This window comes from Somniosus microcephalus, chromosome 19, assembly GCF_052327205.1.
Source record: "Somniosus microcephalus isolate GS21.2 chromosome 19, FLI_Smic_1.0, whole genome shotgun sequence".
NCBI classification, from domain to species: Eukaryota; Metazoa; Chordata; class Chondrichthyes; order Squaliformes; family Somniosidae; genus Somniosus; species Somniosus microcephalus.
Window position 1 is genome coordinate 2,107,716 of NC_141005.1, and position 21,410 is coordinate 2,129,125.

The following is a 21,410-nucleotide window of genomic DNA, read 5'->3' on the forward strand; positions in this document are numbered from 1 at the left end:
AATTGGCTGACACCTTAATCTCTTTTATCTCCCGGGAATACATCCCAAGTGTCACGTTTCAGGATATTTTTTGTTTTGAGAATGAGTTTTCAAGCAATGTGACTTTGGACAGGGTTTAAAAAAAAACATTGGCTGCAGTGACTGAGATGGGGGAGGGTTGATACGTTGATGAGACAACTGCCTATACCAATTGGGGACATCAAGTAATTTGTTCTTGTCTCTGATATCCTCACATGTATTGGGGATAATGTTGTTCCTGAGCCCAATGAGAAGTACCTGAGGGTATTCTCTTGATAGAGAACAGAGTGTCAGTTTAGATGCCTACTTGGCAAATCCCTGCACGTGGGAAGTGTGGAGGATACCCCTCACAGTTGCTGGGAACACAGAAAAGGAAAAGCGAGACACTTGGGCAGTGAGTCACGTTTCAACCAGGATCACGTGAGATTACGGGCAGGATTTTCATTGGGCCGTGGGGGTGGAATTGGAGGCGTGTGGGGGGTTAAAATCTCAATCGGGGGGCACGAACCCATCCCGCCCCCAACCCACCTCCATGCCAGTTTCAAAGGAGGCGGGTACCCGACCTGTGCTGGGAGCTGCCTCCCCGAGGCGGGAAGGGGATTAGTACCAATTAACTGCCTGTTAACAGGCAGTTTTTAGCCTAATCCCTATTTTTATTCCTGAAGTGTGGGATTCCCGACGGCTTCAAACTACGCCAAGTTAGCGAGGCGGACCATCGGGCTGAAGGGCTTGGAGGGTTCGAGATGTCCGGTGTTCAGGTGAGTGATGGGTGCATGAGTGCAGAGGTAAGTGCGTTTGGTGTGTGTAAAGTGTTTAAAGAAGTTTTACTTACCTTTTACAGCTTTCCTTCCTTCAGGTCTCGGGAGTCCCTCATCTCACCAGCACAGAAAGCAGAATGGCCGCAAGCTGTCAAAAGTTGCAGCATTCAGCGTTCTGTTCTGGAGAGATCTCTAAATCAGCCTGAGAGGAAGGAATTAACTTTGTGTACAGATTCAGTGTTTGACAGCTTCAAAGAGCTGTCAACGCTGATATTTCATCTGTCAAAAGCTCTTGAGAGATGAAATGTCAATCTGTGACATCACCTGTTGCCGGGTGGCCCTTAATTGGCCTGCTGAGTCCGCTGGGCGAGCTCGACAAGGTCAATCAAGTGAAAATCATGTGGGTTGGCCAGAACTCGATGGAGGCGGGACTACAACCCCAAAAGTTGTAGTCCCGCCTCCTACACGCCTCCAGTATCAAAATCCTGCCCGAGATGTCTGAGGTCTGGACCTGAGCTGGAAGTTAAGGTGTGAGGCATCAATTTTTGCCATTAGAAGTTGCCTAGAAATGTCAAAAACAAGTAAGTTAGCCCACAAGAGGGACAGGGTGGGTTTTTATCCTTCTGCTTTGAGGAGATAAGCCTCTTTCTCCCCCCCCCCCCCCCCCTCACTCTCGCCCTTGGTCCCCTGGCCCTCGTGCCCTCGACCGCCCCTCTCTTTTTCAAGGTCACAAGCAGTTGAATTGTTTCTAAAAGGCTCTATGTGGTTTTATGATGACTTGTGGGAGTGCACAATCATCATCCTTCCCTTCCCCATTCCATAATTGTGCCAATTTAATGAAATAAAACATTGCTGCTCAATAATTTAGAGTAATTAAGTTGGTGGGCCAGTAATGCTGGTCTATCAGTCTGAGTTGACCATTGCACGCTGGCTGGGTTGAGTTTTCCAGCCTTGGATCGTCTGGTTAATGAGGGGACACTCAGACAGTGTCTCCACATTAGGTTGAGCGATGTGCAGTGTTTACTGAACTGTGTTAAACCATCTTGCTCATTGGTATAGAGCAGGGGATGAGAACTGTGCAGCCTAATATCCAAGAAGTGTTGTGCATGATACTGTTTGACTTTATCTCTTTCCCTCTATATCCAGGTAAACTACTGGCATTCAGAGCAATGCAACATGATAAATGGCACAGCAGGTGAAATGTGGCCTCCGTTCATGACTCCAATGGACACGTTAACCTTTTACAGCCCAGACTCCTGCAGGTAGGAGACAATTACTGACTGATCTAACTCTCAGAAAAATCTTTTAGCGAAATATCTTGCATCAGGCTTGGCTCTGTGCGAAAGCCACTTTGGTGAAACAAATATAAGACTGATAACGGGCTCGGATGGAATGCTCAAGAGTTCTGTCCCACCTGATTGTTGCATCCTATTCAGAGGAAGTTGCTTCTGTTATTGTGCTGAAGATGTGTTGGTTAAAATTACTGCTGGCACAATAGGTATTTAAGTGGGAAACTTGCCATATTTGAAGGCTCCTAGTGCATGTATGGTGCATTGTTACCTCAGGCTTGGTAAATAAAGGGAATGGGCAGTGAGAGGGAGAGTGGGATAAGACTGGGTGGGATATTAGAACATAAGAAGCAGGAGCAGGCCATTCGGCCCCTCGAGCCTGCTCTGCCATTTAATGAGATCACGGCTGATCCGATTTTGGCCTCCACTCCACTTTCCTGCCCACTCCCCATAACCCTTGATTCCCCTGTTGCTCAGAAATCTGTGTCTCAGCCTTGAATATATTCAATGACTCCGCCTCCACAGCTCTCTGGGGTAAAGAATTTCAAAGATTCACGACCCTGTGAGAGAAGAAATTCCTCCTCGTCTCCGTCTTAAATGGGCGACTCCTTATTCTGAAACTATGCCCCCTAGTTCTAGATTCCCTGATGAGAGGAAACATCCTCTCAGCATCTACCCTGTCCAACCCCCTCAGAATCTTATGTTTCAATAAGATCACCTCTAATTCTTCTAAACTCCAATGTGTATAGGCCCAACCTTTCCTCATAAGCCAACCCTTCCATCCCAGGAATCAACCTAGTGAACCTACTCTGAACTGCCTCCAATGCAAGTATAGCCCTCCTTAAATAAGGGGACCAAAACTGTACGCAGTACTCCAGGTGCGGTCTCACCAGTGCCCTATACCGTTGTAGCAAGACTTTTATACTCTATCCCCCTTGAAATAAAGGCCAACATTCCCTTTGTCTTCCTAATTACTTGCTGCACCTGCATGTTAACTTATTTAATTTCATGTATGAGAACATCCAAATCGCTCTGTACCGCTGCATTCTGTAGTCTTTCTCCATTTAAATATTTTTCTATTCTACCTACCAAAGTGGATAACTTCACATTTTCCCACATTATACTCCATCTGCCAAATTCTTGCCCACTCACTTAACCTATCTATATCCCTTTGTAGACTCTCTATGTCCTCCTCACAATTTGCTTTCCCACCTATCTTTGTATCATCCGCAAATTTGGCTACAATAAACTCACTTCCTTCATCCAAGTCATTAATATAGATTGAAAATAGTTGAGGCCCCAGCACTGATCCCTGTGGCACCCCACTAGTTACAGATTGCCATCCTGAAAATGACCCATTTATCCTGACTGTTAGTTAGCCAATCCTCTATCCAATCTAATATATTACCCCCAACACTATGAGCGCTTATCTTTGGCAGTAACCTTTTATGTGGCACCATGTCGAATGCCTTTTGGAAATCCAAATACACTACATCTATTGGTTCCCCTTTATCCACCCTGCTCGTTACCTCCTCAAAGAACTCTAATAGATTTGTCAAACACGATTTCCCTTTCATACAATCAAACAGAGCCAACATGGTTTTATTATGATTTTCTAAATGCCCTGCTACTACTTCCTTAATAATGGATTCGAGCATTTTGCCAATGACAGATGTTAGGCTAACTGGTCTAGAGCGTCTTGCTTTCTGGCTCCCTCCTTTTTTGAATGAGCGCGTTACATTTGCGGTTTTCCAATCGCAGGGACTTTTCCAGAGTCAAGGGAATTTTGGAAGATTACAACCAATACATCCACTATCTCTGCAGCCATTTCTTTTAAGACCCTAGGATGCAGGCCATCAGGCCCAGGGTACTTGTCAGCCTTTAGACCCATAAGTTTGCCTAGCACTTTTTCTCTAGTGATAGTGATTGTTTTAAGTTCCTCCTTCCCTTTTGCCCCATGATTTTCTACTATTACTGGGATGTTTTTCTTGTCCTCTACTGTGAAGACAGATACAAAATATTTGTTCAATGCGTCTGCCATTTCTTTGTTTCCCATTATTTCCCCAGTCTCGTCAGTTTATTTTAGCTACTCTCTTCCTTTTTATATACTTGTAGAAGCTCCTACTGCTAGTTTGCTCTCTAACTATTTTCTCCCTCATTTTTTAGTCATCCTTTACTGGTTTCTAAAATTTTCCTAATCTTCTGGCCTACCACTAATCTTTGCAACATTGTATGCCTTTTCTTTCAATTTGATACCATCCTTAACTTCCTTGGTCAGCCATGGTTGGTTCATCCTTCTCTTTGAGTCTTTTTTTCTCACTGAAATATATCTTTGTTGAGAGTCATGAAATATCTCTTTAAATGTCTGCCACTGCTTTTCTACCATCTTAGCTTCTAATCTATTTTCCCAGTCCACTTTAGCCAACTCTCTCCTCATACCTTTGTAATTGCCTTTATTTAAGTTTAATACTCTAATTTCAGACCCAAGTTTCTCACCTTCAAACTGAATGCTGAATTCTATCATGTTATGATCATTCTTCCCTAGAGGATCCTTTACTATGAGATCATTAATTAATCCTGTTACATCACACATTACCAGATCTAATATAGCCTGTTCACTGGTCGGTTCCACAACGTATTATTCCAAGAGACTGTCCCGAATACACTCTATGAACTCGTCCTTGAGGCTGCTTTTTGCCAATTTGATTTGTCTAATCTATATGAAGATTAAAATCGCCCATGATTATTGCAGTACCTTTCTTACAAGCCCCCTTTATGTCTTGATTTATACTCTGTCCTATAGTGTAGCTACTGTTAGGGGGCCTATAGACTACTCCCACCAGTGCCTCCTTTCCCTTACTATTTCTTACCTCCACCCAAATTGATTCTACATCTGCAACTTCTGAGCCAAGATCATTACTCACTATTGTACTGATCTCATCCTTTATTAACAGAGCTACCCCACCCCCTTTTCCTTTCTGCCTATCCTTCTGAAATGTCAAATACCCCTGGATATTCAGTTCCCAGCCTTGGTCACGTTGCAACCATGTCTCTGTGATGGCTATTAGATCATACCCATTTATTTCTATTTGTGCTGTCAATTTATCTATCTTGTTATGAATGCTGCGTGCATTCAGATAAAGAGCTTTTAATTTTGTCTTTTTATCATTTTTCCCTACTCTGACCCTATTTGCTGGTGCACTCTTATGTTTGTACGCTCTGTCCCTTCCTGTCACACTCTGGTTTTCATTGTCCATATCGCTACCCTGCACTATTGCACTGTTCTTTCTCTCTAACTTTCTAAATTTCCCCTCACCTGAACCCTCCCCCTCCACTATTTAGTTTAAAGCCCTATCTGGTCCCAGCATGATTCAGGTGAAGGCCGTCCCAACGGAACAGCTCCCTCTTTCCCCAGTACTGGTGCTAGTGCCCCATGAATCGAAACCCATTTCACAGAATCACAGAAACCCCACAGTACAGATAGAGGCCATTTCGGCCCATCGAGCCTGCACCGACACATATCCCACCCTATCCCCGTAACCCCACGTATTTAATCCCCCTAACACGAAGGGTCAATTTATCATAGCCAATCAACCTAACCCGCACATCTTTGGACTGTGGGAGGAAACCGGAGCACCTGGAGGAAACCCACGCAAACACTGGGAGAATGTGCAAACTCCACACAGACAGTCACCCGAGGCCAGATTCGAACCCGGGTCCCTGGCGCTGTGAGGCAACAGTGCTAACCACTATGCCACCGTGCTGCCATTCTCCCACACCAATCCTTGAGCCACGCATTTAACTCTCTGATCTTATTGACCCTATACCAATTTGCTCGTGGCTCAGGTAGTAATCCAGAAATTATTACCTTTTGTGGTTCTGATTTTTAATTCAGACCCTAGCTGCTCATACTCCCTCAGCAGAACCTCTTTCTTAGTCTTACCTATGTCGTTGGTTCCTATGTGGACCATGACCACTGGATCCTTCCCCTCCCACTCCAAGTTCCTCTCCAGCCCCGAGGAGATGTGCTTAACCCTGGCACCGGGCAGGCAACACAGCCTTCGGGACTCACGCTCTCGGCTGCAGAGAACAGTATCTATCCCCCTAACTATACTGTCTCCTACCACTACGACATTCCTTTTTACACCCCTCACTTGAATGACCCCCTGTACCATGGTGCCGTGGTGAGTTTGCTCATCCTGCCTGCAGTCCCTGCTCTTGTCCATACAGGTTGCAAGAACCTCGTAACTATTGGACAAGTTCAAGGGCTGAGGCTCCTCCAATGCTACCTCCTGGATACCTATACCTGCCTCACTTGCAGTCGCACACCCCTGTCCTTGACCACAGGCCAAATCTGAAGTATTTAACCTAAGGATGTGACAGCCTCCTGGACCAAAGTGTCCAGGTAACTTTCTCCCTCCCTGATGTATCGCAGTGTCCGAAACCTGGACTCCAGCTCATTAACTCTGAGCCAAAGTTCCTCGAGCTGCAGACACTTACTGCAGGTGTGGTTGCTGTGGATCAGACTGGTGTCCACCAGCTCCCACATGCTGCAGCTGCAACACATCGCCTGCCCTGCCGTCTCTGTTGTATTTTATTTAATTAATTACGTAAATATCAATCAATTGTCCATTTATAGTTTTTAATCTAGGTAAACTAGGTAATAACCTTGTTTAATTTATTAAAATAAGTTTAGTTAATTATAAATTTAGTTTATATGCTATAGGGCTTTACTGTAATTTAGCCCTTAGTCCTAAGAGAAAATAAATACTCACCACCAGTTACCTACCTGCTTACCTGTGACATCACACTTTAATTTTTTTGTTATCGAATCGGAGCCTCCCTGCTCTTCCCCCCGCTGGCTCTGCTCTCACCCCTCCTCTCGCCGCGCTCTTTATTCTGCTCCCGCTGCCACTCCAGTTCCGCCCAGGGTACGGGGAGGGAGAGTGGGATTAGACTGGGTGGGATATTAAAGGGGCTGTTGGTGTTGGATCTTTCTATGCATCTGCCCTTTGTCCTGTTGACAGTTTCCACAGAGCCATTTCGAAAGGAAACTTTACTCTGATTATAGAAAGAAATTTTGTAGCAATAGTATTAAGATGCCTTTTTTTTAATAAACAGAACATTGGAACTAGTGTTTCAGCAATCTGGTTGGACCTTTGGGTTACCTTCTTACCGCTATGTTGCCCCAAAGACCATGTTTGCGAATGGAACGGTGTATCCCCCCAACGAAGGCTTCTGTCCGTGCAGACAGTCGGGGGTGCTGAACGTCAGCACGTGCCGACACAGTGAGTATCTGAGCTTCTATACACTCTACAAAAAAAAGTTTGAATTTATTTGTCTTTGACCTTCCAAACTGCTTTACCCCAATGCTTACTTTTAATGTGCATTAGTCATTATGTCCGTACAGACCAAGCTTCAGGAGCTAGGGAGGAAATTAAAGAGCAGGACCTAAAAGGTGATAATCTCTGGATTGCTCCCAGTGCCACATGTCAATGAGTATAGGCGCAGCAAGTTAAAGCAGGTTAATGTGTGGCTCCAGAAATGGTGCAGGGTGGAGGGCTTCAGAATCCTGGGGCATTACGAGGAAGGAGGCATTGCTGGATCTGGTTCTGGGAAATGAGGTGGAGCAAGTGTCAGTAGGTGAACATTTAGGGAATAGTGATCATAGTATCATAAGGTTTAGATTAGCTATGGAAAAGGATAGGGAGCAATCTACAGTAAAAATACATATTTGGAGAAAGGCCAATTTCAGTAGGATGAGAACAGATCTGGCCCGTGTATTTGGAATCAAAGATTGGCAGGCAAAACTGTAATGGAACAATGGGCTGCCTTTTAAAGAGGAAATAGTTTGGGTACAGTCGAGGCACATTCCCACTAGGAAGAAAGGTAGGGCAACTAAAGCCAGAGCTCTCTGGATGATGAAGGAGATAGAGAGTAAGATGAAGCAGAAAAAGGGGGCATATGACAAATGTCAGGTCGAGAATCATCTGAGAATCGGGCTAAATATAAGTTCAGAGGAGAAGTGTAAAAGAAAATAAGAGGGGCAAAGAGAGAGTATCAGAATAGAATGGCAGCCAACATGAAAGGTAATCCAAAAGTCTTCTATAGGCATATAAATAGTAAACGGGTAGTAAGAGGAGGGGTGGGGCCGATTAGGGACCAAAAAGGAGTCCTACGCATGGAGGCAGAGGTTATGGCTGATGTGCTAAATGAGTACATTGCATCTGTCTTCACCAAGGAAGAAAATTCTGTCATAGTGAAGGAGGAGGTAGAGGAGATACTGGATGAGATAAAAATTGATAGAGGAGGTACTAGAAAGGCTGGCTGTACTTAAAGTAGATAAACCACAAGAAACATACATAGAAACATAGAAGATAGGAGTAGGAGTAGGCCATTCGGCCCCTCGAGCCTGCTCCGCCATTTAATGAGATCATGGCTGATCATCCAAATTCAGTACTCTGTCCCTGCTTTTTCCCCATATCCCTTGATTCCCTTTAGCTTTAAGAAATATATCTAACTCCTTCTTGAATATATTTAATGAATTGGCCTCAGCTGCCTTTTGTGGTAGAGAATTCTACAAGTTCACCACTCTCTGGGTGAAGAAATTCCTCCTCCATCTCTGTCCTAAATGGCTTACCCCTTATCCTTGGACTGTGACCCCTGGTTCTGGACTCCCCCACCATCGGGAACATCCTTCGGCATCTATTCTGTCTAGTCCTGTTAGAATTTTATAAGTTTCAATGAGATCCCCTCTCATTCTTCTTAAACTCCAGCGAATATAAGCCCAATCGACCCAATCTCTCCTCATACATCATTCTTGCCATTCCAGGTATCAGTCTGGTGAATCTTCGCTGCACTCCCTCCATGGCAAGAACATCCTTCCTCAGATAAGGTGACCAAAACTGCACACAATACTCAAGATGTGGTCTCACCAAGGCCCTGTACAACTGCAGCAAGACATCCTTGCTCCTGTACTCGAATCATCTTGCTATGAAGGCCAACATACCATTTGCCTTCTTAACCGCCTGCTGCACCTGCATGCTTACCTTCAGCGACTGGTGCACAAGGACACCCAGGTCTCGCTGCACTTCCCCTTCTCCCAATCTATTTCCGTTCAGATAATAATCTGCCTTTCTGTTTTTGCCACCAAAGTGGATAACCTCGCATTTATCCACATTATACTGCATCTGCCCAATCACCCAACCTGTCCAAATCATACTGGAGTTTCTCGGCATCCTCCTCACAGCACACACGCCCACCTAGCTTTGTGTCGTCTGCAAACTTGGAGATATTACATCCAGTTCCCTCGTCTAGATCATTAATATATATTGTGAATAGGTGGGGTCCTAGCACCTATCCCTGCAGTACCCCACTAGTCACTGCCTGCCACTTGGAAAAAGACCCATTTATTCCAACTCTTTGCTCCCTGTCTGCCAACCAGTTCTCTATCCAAGCCAGTACCTTACCCCCCAATCCCATGTGCTTTAACTTTACACGCTAATCTCTTATGGGACCTTTTCAAAAGCATTCTGAAAGTCCAAATACACCACATCCACTGGTTCTCCCTTATCTATTCTACCAGTTACATCCTCAAAAAATTCCAGTAGACTAGTCGAGCACAATTTACCTTTTGTAAATCCATGTTGACCTTGTCCGATCCTGTCACTGTTTTCCAAGTGCTCTGCTATTACATCTTTTATAATGGACTCTAGCCTTTTCCCCACTACCGATGTCAGGCTTACCGGTCTATAATTCCCCGTTTGCTCTCTGCCACCTTTTTTAAATAGTGGGGTTACATTACCTACCCTCCAATCCATGGGAACTGTGCCAGAGTCTATAGAATTTTGGAAGATGACTAGCAATGCATCTACTATTTCTAGGGCCACTTCCTTAAGTACCCTAGGATGTAGATTATCAGGCCTGGGGATTTATCGGCTTTCAATCCCGTCAATTTCCCTAACCCCATTTCCCTACAAATACTGATTACATTCAATTCCTCCCTCTCATTAGACCCTATGTTCTCTGACATCTCTGGGAGGTTATTTGTGTCCTCCTTTGTGAAGACAGAACCAAAGTATGTATTTAATTGGTCAGCCATTTCTTTGTTCCCCATTATAAATTCCCCTGATTCTGACTGCAAGGGACCTACGCTTGACTTCACCAATCTTTTTCTCTTCACATATCTATAGAAGCTTTTACAGTCACTTTTTATGTTCCCTGCAAGCTTACTTTCATACTCTATTTTCCCCCTCTTAATTAATCCTTTTGTCCTCCTTTGCCGAATCTTAAACTGCTCCCAATCCTCAGGTTTGTTGCTTTTTCTGGCCAATTTATATGTCCTCTCCTTGGATCTTATGCTATCCCTAATTTCCCTTGTTAGCCACGGTTGCGCCACCTTTTTTATTTTATGCCAGACAGGAATAAACAAATTCTGTAGTTCATCCATGCGGTCTTTAAATGTTTGCCATTGCCTATCCACTGTCAACCCTTTAAATAACGTTCCCCAATCCATCCTAGCCAACTCTCACCTCATACCATCATAGTTTCCTTTATTTAAATTCAGAACCCTCGTCTCTGAGTCAACTACTTCACTCTGCATCTTAATGAATTCTATCTCCTTATGATCACTCCTCCCCAAGAGGCCTCGCACAATAAGATTGCTAATCAATCCTTTCTCATTACATAATACCCAGTCTAAGATGGCCTGATCTCTAGTTGGTTCTTCGACATATTGGTCCAGGAAACCATCCTGTATACACTCTAGCAATTCCTCCTCCACAGTATTGTTAGCCCAATCTATATGTAGATTAAAATCACCCATGATAACTGCTGTGCCCTTATTGTACGCATCTCTAATTTCCTGTTTAATGCCATCCCCAACCTCAGCATTACTGTTTGGGGGTCTGTATACAACTCCTACTAACGTTTTCTGCCCCATGGTATTTCTCAGCTCTACCCATACAATTCCACATCATCAGAGCTAATATCCTTCCTTACTATTGTGTTAATCTCCTCTTTAACCATCAATGCTACCCCACCTCCTTTTCCTTTTTGCCTGTCCTTCCTGAATATTGAATACCCCTGGATGTTGAATTCGCTGCCTTGGTCACCCTGGAGCCATGTCTCCGTAATCCCAATTATATCATATCCGTTTACATCTATTTGCGCAGCTAATTCATCCACCTTATTACGAATGCTCCTCGCATTAAGACACAAAGGCCTAGAAATTCATTAAGGCGCTGCCAGCTTTGCGCCCAGTTAACGCCTAAAGGGTGATTTTGCGCCAAAAATGAGTTTGCGCAGATATTCAGCGCAGCGGTATTGGCGGCAGTAGCCGTTAGCGCTGCGCCGGCACCGATGACGTCATCGGTGTGCGCAGTGCCCCGGTTCCGCCCCGAAACCGCGCCCATCCCCATATTTAGTTGCGGCCGCCTCCTCCGAAGCGGCCGCAAACAGCGACCAGAAAACGGGGCCGTCCTGCTGCCTTAGTGGGGCGCTTTAAAGCGGAAGTTGCGGCCGGCCGCTATTGCGGCGGCCGCCTGCCCGCACCTCCTTCCCCGGCCTCCTCCACCCCCACCCCCCCCCCCCCGCGGCATTGCCAGCTGCTTTCCGCGAGCCCGGCACTTCTCCGTGGTGCCGGGCTCATTTGCCGGCACTATCCAGCGGCGATCTCCCCATTGCAGGCAGCTCCCCCTTAAGAGAAGGAGGAGGCCTGCAGTACCGCAGCCTGCCGCTGCGCAGCGCCTGGCGCAGCAGCGCCAAGAGCGCTGATATTCAGTGTCAGCGCACCAAGCGGAGGCGGGCACACCCTGGTATAGCGCCCGCTTCCGAATTGGGGCGCTAACAATGAATATCTGACGATCGCTATAGGCTTCCCGCCCAGCGCTAACTTTTGGGCGCTAGCCAGCTGGCGGGGCCATAGTGAATTTCTAGGCCAAAGCCTTCAGGCTTGTTTTTTTAACACTCTTAGTCCTATTAGAATTACTATTTCCTGTGGCCCTGTTTGATTTATACACTTGATTTCTCTGCCTTACACTTTTACTTTTCTCCTTCCTGTCTTTTGATTCTATCCTTGCTTCCTTTTCCTCTTTCTCCCTGCATAGGTTCCCAACCCCCTGCCATTTTAGTTTAAACCCTCCCCAACAGCACTAGCAAACACTCCCCTCCTAGGACATCGATCCCAGTCCTGCGCAGGTGCAAACTGTCCAGTTTGCGCTGGTCCCACCTCCCCCAGAACCAGTTTCAATGTCTGAGGAATTTGAATCCCTCCCCCTTGCACCATTCCTCTAGCCACATATTCATCTGAAATATCCTTCTATTTCTACTCTGACTAGCACATGGCACTGGTAGCAATCCTGCGATTACTACCTTTTGAGGTCTTATTTTTAATTTACCTCCTAACTCCCTATATTCAGCTTTTAGGACCTCATCCCGTTTTTTACCTATATCGTTGATACCTATATGCACCATGGCAGCTGGCTGTTCACCCTCCCCCCTCCAGAATGTCCTGCAGCCGCTCAGAGACATCTTTGACCCTTGCAGCAGGGAGGCAACATACCATCCTGGAGTCTAGTTTGCGGCCGCAGAAACGCCTATCTATTCCCCTTACAATAGAATCCCCTATCAGTATAGCTCTTTTTCCTCCCGTCCTGTGCAGCAGAACCAACCATGGTGCCAGGAAGTTGGCTACTGCTGCCTTCCCCTGATGAGCCGCCTTCCCCTGATGAGCCATCTCCCCCAACAATATCCAAAGTGGTATACCTGTTTGAGAGGGGTATGGCCACAGGGGACTCCTGCACTACCTGCCTGCGCCTACTACTCTGCCTGGTGGTCACCCATTCCCTTCCTGCCTGTGCAGCCTTTACCTGTGGTGTGACCAACTCCCTAAACATGCTATCCACGATGTCCTCAGCATCGCGAATGGCCCAGTATGTATCCATTCGCAGCTCCAGCGCTGCAATGCGGTCTGCCAGTAGCTGCAGCTGGATATACTTCCCACACACATGGTCGTCAGGGACACAGGAAGTGTCCCTGATTTCCCACATAGTGCAGGAGGAGCATGCCACGGGGCCGAGCTGTGCTGCCATGACTTACCCTTTAATATATTCAAATTAAATCAAATCAAATCAATACCACCAATTACACTACAATCAAATGATATACTTACTAGCACTCCCCGCTACACAACAGAGACCCTAGAAACTATAAACCACAAAAATTAAGTTTGGAAAAAAGAGAGAAATACTCAATCACTTATCTGATTTCTGGTGACGTCAAACTTCGATTACTTTTTACTTCTCTCTCTTCCCCGCTCCTTAAATCCTCGGTCTGCGCTCAGTTTCCACCCAGGGCCGCTCTCGCTGCTGCCGCAGGTGAGATCAGATGGGATGCATTCTAGGACGCTGAGGGAAGTGAAGGAAGAAATCGCGGAGGTACTGGCCATAATCGTCCAATCCTCCTTAGAAACGGGGGTGGTGCCAGAGGACTGGAGAATTGGAAATGTTACACCCTTGTTCAAAAAAGGCTGTTAAGTTACACCCAGCAGCTACAGGCCAGTCAGTTTAACTTCGGTGGTGGGGAAGCTTTTAGAAACAATAATCAGGGACAAAATTAACAGTCACTTTGACAAATGTGGATTAATTAAGGAAAGTCAGCATGGATTTGTTAAAGGCAAATCGTGTTTAACCAACTTGATCGAGTTTTTTGATGAGGTAACAGAGAGGGTTGATGAGGGCAATGTGGTTGACGTGGTGTACATGGAAAGGCGTTCAACAAAGTGCCACATAATAGGCATGCCAGCGAAGTTTAAGCCCATGGAATAAAAGGGACATGGATACGAAACAGAGTAGTGGTGAATGGTGTTTTTCGGACCGGAGGAAGGTACACAGTGGTGTTCCCCAGGGGTCGGTTCTAGGACCACTGCTTTTCTTGATATATATTAATGACTTGGATGTGGGTGTACAGGGAGCAATTTCAAAATCTGCAGATGGCACAAAACGTGGAAGTATAGTGAACAGTGAGGGGGATAGTGATAGACTTCAGGAAGACATAGACAGGCTGGTGGAATGGGCGGACACTTGGCAGATGAAAGTTAACGCAGAAAAGTGCGAAGTGATGCATTTTGGTAGAAAGAATGAGGAGAGGAAATATAAACGAAAGGGTACAATCCTAAAGGGGGTGCATGAACTGAGACACCTGGGGGTATATGTGCACAAATCATTGAAGGTGGCAGGGCAGGTTGAGAAAGCAGTTAAAAAAGATTACGGGATCCTGGGCTTCACGAATAGAGGAATGTTTTCTTTATTCATTCATGGGATGTGGGTGTAGCTGGCAAGGCCAGCATTTATTGCCCATCCCTAATTGTGCTCGAGAAGATGGTAGTGAGCTGCCGCCTTGAACTGCTGCAGTCCATGGATAGAGGTATAGAGCACAAAAGTGCAGAAATTATGATGAACCTATTTAAAACACTAGTTCGGCCTCAACTGGAGTACTGTGTCCAATTCTGGGCACCACACTTTAGGAAGGAGGTGAAAGCCTTAGAGAGAGTGCAGAAAATATTTACGAGAATGATTCCAGGGATGAGGGACTTCAGTTACGTGGATAGACTGGAGAAACTGGGGTTGTTTTCCATTGAGAGGAGATTTGATAGAGGTGTTCAAAATCATGAGGGCCCTGCATAGAGTAGATAGAGAGAAACTGTTCCCGTTGGCAGAATGGTCGAGAACCAGAGGACACAGATTTAAGGTGATTGGCAAAAGAACCAAAGGCAACAAGAAAACTTTTTCCTGCAGCGAGTGGTTAAGATCTGGAATGCACTGCCTGAAAGGGTGGTGGAGGTAGACTCAATCACGACTTTCAAAAGGGAATTGGATAAGTACCTGAAGGAAAAATATTTGCAGGGCTCCGGGGAAAGGACAGTGGAGTGGGACTAGCTGAAGTGCTCCTGCAGAGAGCCGGGACGGACTGAATTACAACCTTCCATGCTGTTACCATTCTATGATTAGGACCAGTTCTGGGGCAGGAGGGGACCTGTTCAAGACGGACGGGTTGCACCCGAACAAGGTGGGGCCCAATGTCCCCACGGGGAGGTTAACTAGTGCTGTGGGAAAGGGTTTTAACGAATTTGGCAGGGGGATGGGGGCACCAGGATGAAACATTTGAGAGGAGAAATAAAGTGCACAGAGGACTGGAAGAGGCAAATACTGTAGCACTACAGTAAAGAATAGTTCAGAAATAGGGATCAGATGGGGCATATGCAAAGCAGTCCAAGATGGGTTTGGAGTGCATGTATATGTAAATGTATGGAGTGATGCCGCAACGATAGACAGCATTGTAAGCAGTGTAGATGGAAACATAAAATTACAATGAGATACTCCTAGATTAAACAAATGGACAAAACTGTGGCAAATGGATTTCAGTGTAGGCAAATGTGAGGTCATCCACTTTGGACCTAAAAAAGATAGAACGGAGTACTTTCTAAATGGTGGAAAGCTAAAAACAGTGGAGGTCCAAAGAGACTTGGGGATCCATGTACATAGATTAAAATGCCATGGATAGGTACAAAAAATAATCAAAGGCTAATGGAATGCTGGCCTTTATATCTAGAGGACTAGAATACAAGGGAGTAGAAGGTTAAGGGGTGATTTGATCTAAGTTTTCAAGCTATTAAGATGAACAGATAGGGTAGATTGAGAGAAACTATTTCTGCTGGTTGGGGATTCTCTGACTAAAAATTAGAGCCAGACCTTTCAGGAGTGAAATTAGGAAACAGTTCTACATGGGAGACATTTGGAACTCGGCTGATGCTAGATGAATTGTTAATTTTAAACCTGAGATTGATGGATTTTTGTTAACCAAAGGTATTAAGGGATCTGGAGTTAGGTCGCAGATCAGCCATGATGTCATTGAATGGCGGAACTGGCTCAAGGGGCTCAATGGCCACCTCCTGTTCCTAAATAAGCTTGGTGAGCTGCAGGCACAAGGACCCACATGGGACGATGATACAGTGGCAATAACAGAGACCTGGCTCAAAGAAGTGGAGGGATGGGCACTTAATATTCTTGGCTACAAGATATTCAGGGAAGATAGGGAAGGAAAGTCAGTATTGATCAAAGAAACTATTATGGCACTGGAGAGGGATGATGTAGTTGAGGGGCCAAAGACAGAGGCCTAGAAATTCAGTATAGCCCCGTTTGGGGCGTTAGATCTGGCGAAGCGCTAAGAGTACCGCCAGCTGCGACTTAGCACCACCTGGCGCGATATTGGGTCGTTGCGCCCCTGATGGTGTTTGTGGCGGTAAATCAGGCGCTGCACGCGACTCTTAAGGCGCTAACGCGGAGGCGCTACCCAATATCACTGCGGCGGGGCGCAGCGCAGGTGCTTTCAATAATCACTTTCCCTGAGACACAGTGGCGCCGGCCAGCTCTTAAAGGGGCAGGTCAATTGGCATCACCAGACACACTCACTGCCTTGTAGGCCTTCAAAGCGGTGGAAGCCTACCTGTGGCGCACCAGCCTAGCAAGAAATGGAAAGGGTGAGGCAGAGGGCGGAACGCCTCACTGATGGGGCATTGGATGCTTTGGTTGGCGCAGTGGAATCAAGGCCAAGGAAGATGGTCGGAATGTGATTTATGTTTTGGACAGTCTCCCGGGTGTGAGAACCAGTTATGTGTCAGTGTATTAGTTTTGCTTTCTGTTGCCATAGCTTTCTCATGTTTGAAGGAACCACATTTTGTGTAATGAAACACTTTCTTCATTTACAATGGCCATGCCTGCTATTTACATGCATCTTGCCCTTCACAGGCTTGGGAGTATCAGACCGGCTGCAGATCTGGCTGAAGCAGCTGGCACAGCTCAGTCAACACCTCCTTTCTAAATCGCAGCCTTCTGACACACTGCTCCTCCGGCATGTTCATGTAGGAAAACTGCTGTCAGAAAACCCTGCCAGCGTAAGGTCTGCTGTGGCGACGTCTGTTGGCCCTCCTCCGTCTGGCCATGCCCGCCCCCCTCTCCCAGCGTCTCAGTGCCCTTTCCAGATGATTCAGCAGCAGGACGTTCCCCTCCAATGCAGGCCCCATAATAAGTGCCCACAGGAAGGTTCCCCATTGTCAAGGCTCACCAACAGCAAGGCGATGGTCAGAAGGCTGCTGTTCCTCTGCCAGCATGGGCCCAGTGGCCAAATGGCTCTCAGTGTGCAGGTCAGCAACTCTTTGTAGCTCTCGAGGATGTTGTGCACCAGAAATGTGTGCCGTTTTTAAACCACACCAGTCCCCTTTAAATAACGCTCCTCTAGCCCGAAAGCGACTTGGTAAGGCCCAGGAAAACTGTCACTAATAGCGCCAGGCGCTACGGAGGGGGGCGCCACTGAATTTCCCGTCTGGGGCGCTGAAAAGGCGTTGCACACTCAGATGACATCATAATTAGCCTGCGCCCATGAGCGGGCGCTAAGCGTTAGCGCCGGCGCTAAATGCATACTCAATATGGGGCGAGGCGCTAAACGCCTTGCGCCCCACCGGAATTTGGCTATCGCCCCAGTTATTGCCCTCTTTAGGCACTAATCCCTGGCGCAACCAACCGAATTTCTAGGCCATAGCCTATTTGGTTAGACAGAGGAGGTATTACGCTGCTGGGTGTATCATAGAATCATAGAAAGCTACAGCACGGAAGGAGGCCATTTCGACCCATGTCCGTACCGGCCAACAAAGAGCTATCCAGCCTAATCCCACTTCCCAGCTCTTGGTCCGTAGCCCTGCAGGTTACAGCATCCCAAGTGCACATCCAAGTACTTTTTAAATGTGGTTAGGGTTTCTGCCTCTACCACCCTTTCAGGCAGTGAGTTCCAGACCCCCACAACCCTCTGGGTGAAGAAATTTCCCCTCAAATCCCCTCTAAACCTTCCACCAATTACTTTAAATCTGTGCCCCTGGTTTTTGACCCCTCTGCTAAGGGAAATAGGTCCTTTCTATCCACTTTATCTAGGCCCCTCATAATTTTATACACCTCAATAAGGTCTCCCCTCAGCTTCCGCTGTTCCAAGGAAAACAGACCCAGCCTATCCAGTCTTTCCTCATAGCTAAGATTCTCTACTCCTGGCAACATCCTTGTAAATCTCCTCTGTACCCTCTCTAGTGCAATCACATCTTTCCTGTAATGTGGTGACCAGAACTGCACGCAGTACTCTAGCTGAGGCCTAACCAGTGTTTTATACAGTTGAAGCATAACCCCCCTGCTCTTGTATTCTGTGCCGTGGCTAATAAAGGCAAGCATTCCGTATGCCTTCTTAACCACCTTATCTACCTGGCCTGCTACCTTCAGGGATCTGTGGACATGCACGCCAAGGTCCCTTTGTTCCTCTACACTACTCAGTGTCCTACCATTTAATGTGTATTCCCTTTCCTTGTTAGCCCTCCCCAAATGCATTACCTCACACTTCTCCGGATTGAATTCCGTTTGCCACTGTTCTGCCCACCTGACCAATTTATTGATATCTTCCTGCAGTCTACAGCTTCCTCCTTCAGTATCAACCACACAGCCGATTTTAGTATCATCTGCAAACTTCTTAATCATACCCCCTATATTCAAGTCTAGATCATTGAAATATACCACAAAAAGCAAGGGGCCTAGTACTGAGCCCTGCGGAACCCCACTGGAAACAGCCTTCCAGTCACAAAAACACCCATCAACCATTACCCTCTGCTTCCTGCCTCCGAGCCAGTTTTGAATCCAACTTGACACTTTGCCCTGGATCCCATGGGCTTTTAACTTCGTGACCAGTCTGCCATGTGGAACCTTATCAAAAGCCTTGCTAAAGTCCATATACACCACCTCAAACGCACTACCCTCATCTACCCTCCTTGTTACCTCCTCAAAATTCAATCAAATTTGCCAGACACGACCTTCCCTTAACAAATCCGTGCTGACTATCCTTGATTAATCCGTGTCTTTCTAAATGAAGATTTATCCTGTCCTTCAGAATTCTTTCCAATAATTTACCCACCACCGAGGTTAGGCTGACTGGCCTGTAATTATTCGGTTTGTCCTTTTCTCCCTTTTTAAACAAGGGTACCACATTAGCAGTACTCCAGCACCACACCTAAAGCCAGAGAGGATTGAAAAATTATGGTCAGGGCCTCTGCTATTTCCTCTTTTGCTTCGCTTAACAGCCTGGGATACATTTCATCAAGGCCTGGGGATTTAGCCACTTTTAAAGCCGCTAACCCCCTTAATACTTCCCCTCTCTCTGTTTATTTCATCTAATATTTCACACTCCTCCCCCCGATAGCAATGTCTGCTTCGCCCCTCCTTTGTGAAAACAGACGCAAAGTATTCATTAAGAATCCTACCGACGTCTCCTGCCTCTACACACAGATTACCCTCATGATCTCTAATAGGCCCTACCCTTTCTTTAGTTATCCTCTTACTCTTAATATATTTATAAAACATCTTTGGGTTTTCTTTGATTTTACTTGCCAAGAATTTTTCATGCTCTCTCTTTGTTTTCCTAATATCCTTTTTAACTGTACCCCTGCACTTTCTGTACTCCTCTAAAGATTCTACAGTATTTAACCCTCGGTATCTGTCGTACGCTTCCCTTTTTTTTTTACCCTACCCTGTATGTCCCTGGACATCCAGGGGGCTCTAGATTTGTTAGTCCCACCTTTTTTTTTTAAGGGCACAAATTTGGTCTGAACCCTCCAGATCTCCTCCTTGAATGCCTCCCACTGCTCTGACACTGATTTACCTTCAAGTAACTGTTTCCAGTCCACTATCGCTAAATCCCCTCTGAAGGCTTTGTGTCTTAATGCGAGGAGCATTCGTAATAAGGTGGATGAATTAGCTGCGCAAATAGATGTAAACGGATATGATATAATTGGGATTACGGAGACATGGCTCCAGGGTGGCCAAGGCTGGGAACTCAACATCCAGGGGTATTCAATATTCAGGAAAGACAGGCAAAAAGGAAAGGGAGGTGGGGTAGCATTGCTGGTTAAAGAAGGGATTAACACAATTGTAAGGAAGGTATTAGCTCTGATGATGTGGAATCTGTATGGGTAGAACTGAGAAATACCACGGGGCAGAAAACGTTAGTGGGAGTGGTATACAGACCTCCAAACAGTAATGCGGAGGTTGGGGATGGCATTAAAAGGGAAATTAGAGAAGCGTGCAATAAGGGCACAGCAGTCATCATGGGTGACTTTAATCGACATATAGATTGGGCTAACCAAATTAGTAACAATACTGTGGAGGAGGAATTCCTGGAGTGTTTACGGGATGGTTTCAAGGATCAATATGTCGAGGAACCAACCAGAGATCAGGCCATCTTAGACTGGGCATTATGTAATGAGAAAGGATTAATTAGCAATCTTGTTGTACGAGGCCCCTTGGGTCAGAGCGATCATAATATGATCGAATTCTTCATTAAGATGGAGAATGAAGTAGTTGACTCGGAGACTAGGGTCCTGATGGTCCGAGGCGCGAATTGGGTAGGATTGATTGGGGAATGTCACTCAAAGGGTTGACGGTGGATAGGCAATGGCAAACATTCAAAGACCGCATGGATGAACTACAGAATTTGTTCATCCCTGTTTGGCATAAAAATAAAACAAAAAAGGTGACTCAACCGTGGCTAACAAGGGAAATTAGGGATAGCATAAGATCCAAGGAAAGGACATATAAATTGGCCAGAAAAAGCAGTAAAACTGAGGATTGGGAGCAGTTTAGGATCCAACAAAGGAGGACAAAGGGATTAATTAAGAAGGGGAAAATAGAATATGAGAGTAAGCTTGCAGGGAACATAAAAACTAACTGTAAAAGCTTTTATAGATATGTGAAGAGAAAAAGATTGGTGAAGTCAAGCGTAGGTCCTTTGCAGTCAGAATCAGGGGAATTTATAATGGGGAACAAAGAAATGGCAGACCAATTAAATACATATTTTGGTTCTGTCTTCACAAAGGAGGACACAAATTACCTCCCAGAGATGTCGGGGAACATAGGGTCTGATGAAAGGGAGGAACTGAAAGAAATCAGTATTTGTAGGGAAATGGTGTTAGGGAAATTGATGGGATTGAAGGCCGATAAATCCCCAGGGCCTGATAATCTACATCCTAGGGTACTTAAGGAAGTAGCCCTAGAAATAGTAGATGCATTGCTGATCATCTTCCAACATGCGATGGAATCTGGAACAGTACCCATGGATTGGAGGGTAGCTAATGTTACCCCACTATTCAAAAAAGGTGGTAGAGAGAAAACGGGGAATTACAGACCGGTAAGCCTGACATCGGTAGTGGGGAAAATGCTAGAGTCCATTATGAAAGATGTAATAGCAGAGCACATTGAAAACAGTG

General features: G+C 45.9%; 1 protein-coding gene across 6 annotated transcripts in view; it reads left to right on the top strand.

Annotated features, from left to right (window-relative positions):
• The window catches only part of scarb1 (scavenger receptor class B, member 1), a 139,423-nt gene that overhangs the window by 47,036 nt on the left and 70,977 nt on the right, over nt 1-21,410 (top strand). For all 6 annotated transcript variants that reach the window (XR_015081778.1, XR_015081779.1, XM_086011812.1 and 3 more), the window contains 2 exons: nt 1,923-2,038; nt 7,187-7,353. Coding sequence is in view for 4 of the 6 variants with exons in the window: in XM_086011812.1 (XP_085867938.1) it covers nt 1,923-2,038; nt 7,187-7,353 (283 nt within the window). In the remaining 2 variants the exon portion in view is untranslated. The remainder of the gene's footprint in view (nt 1-1,922; nt 2,039-7,186; nt 7,354-21,410) is intronic.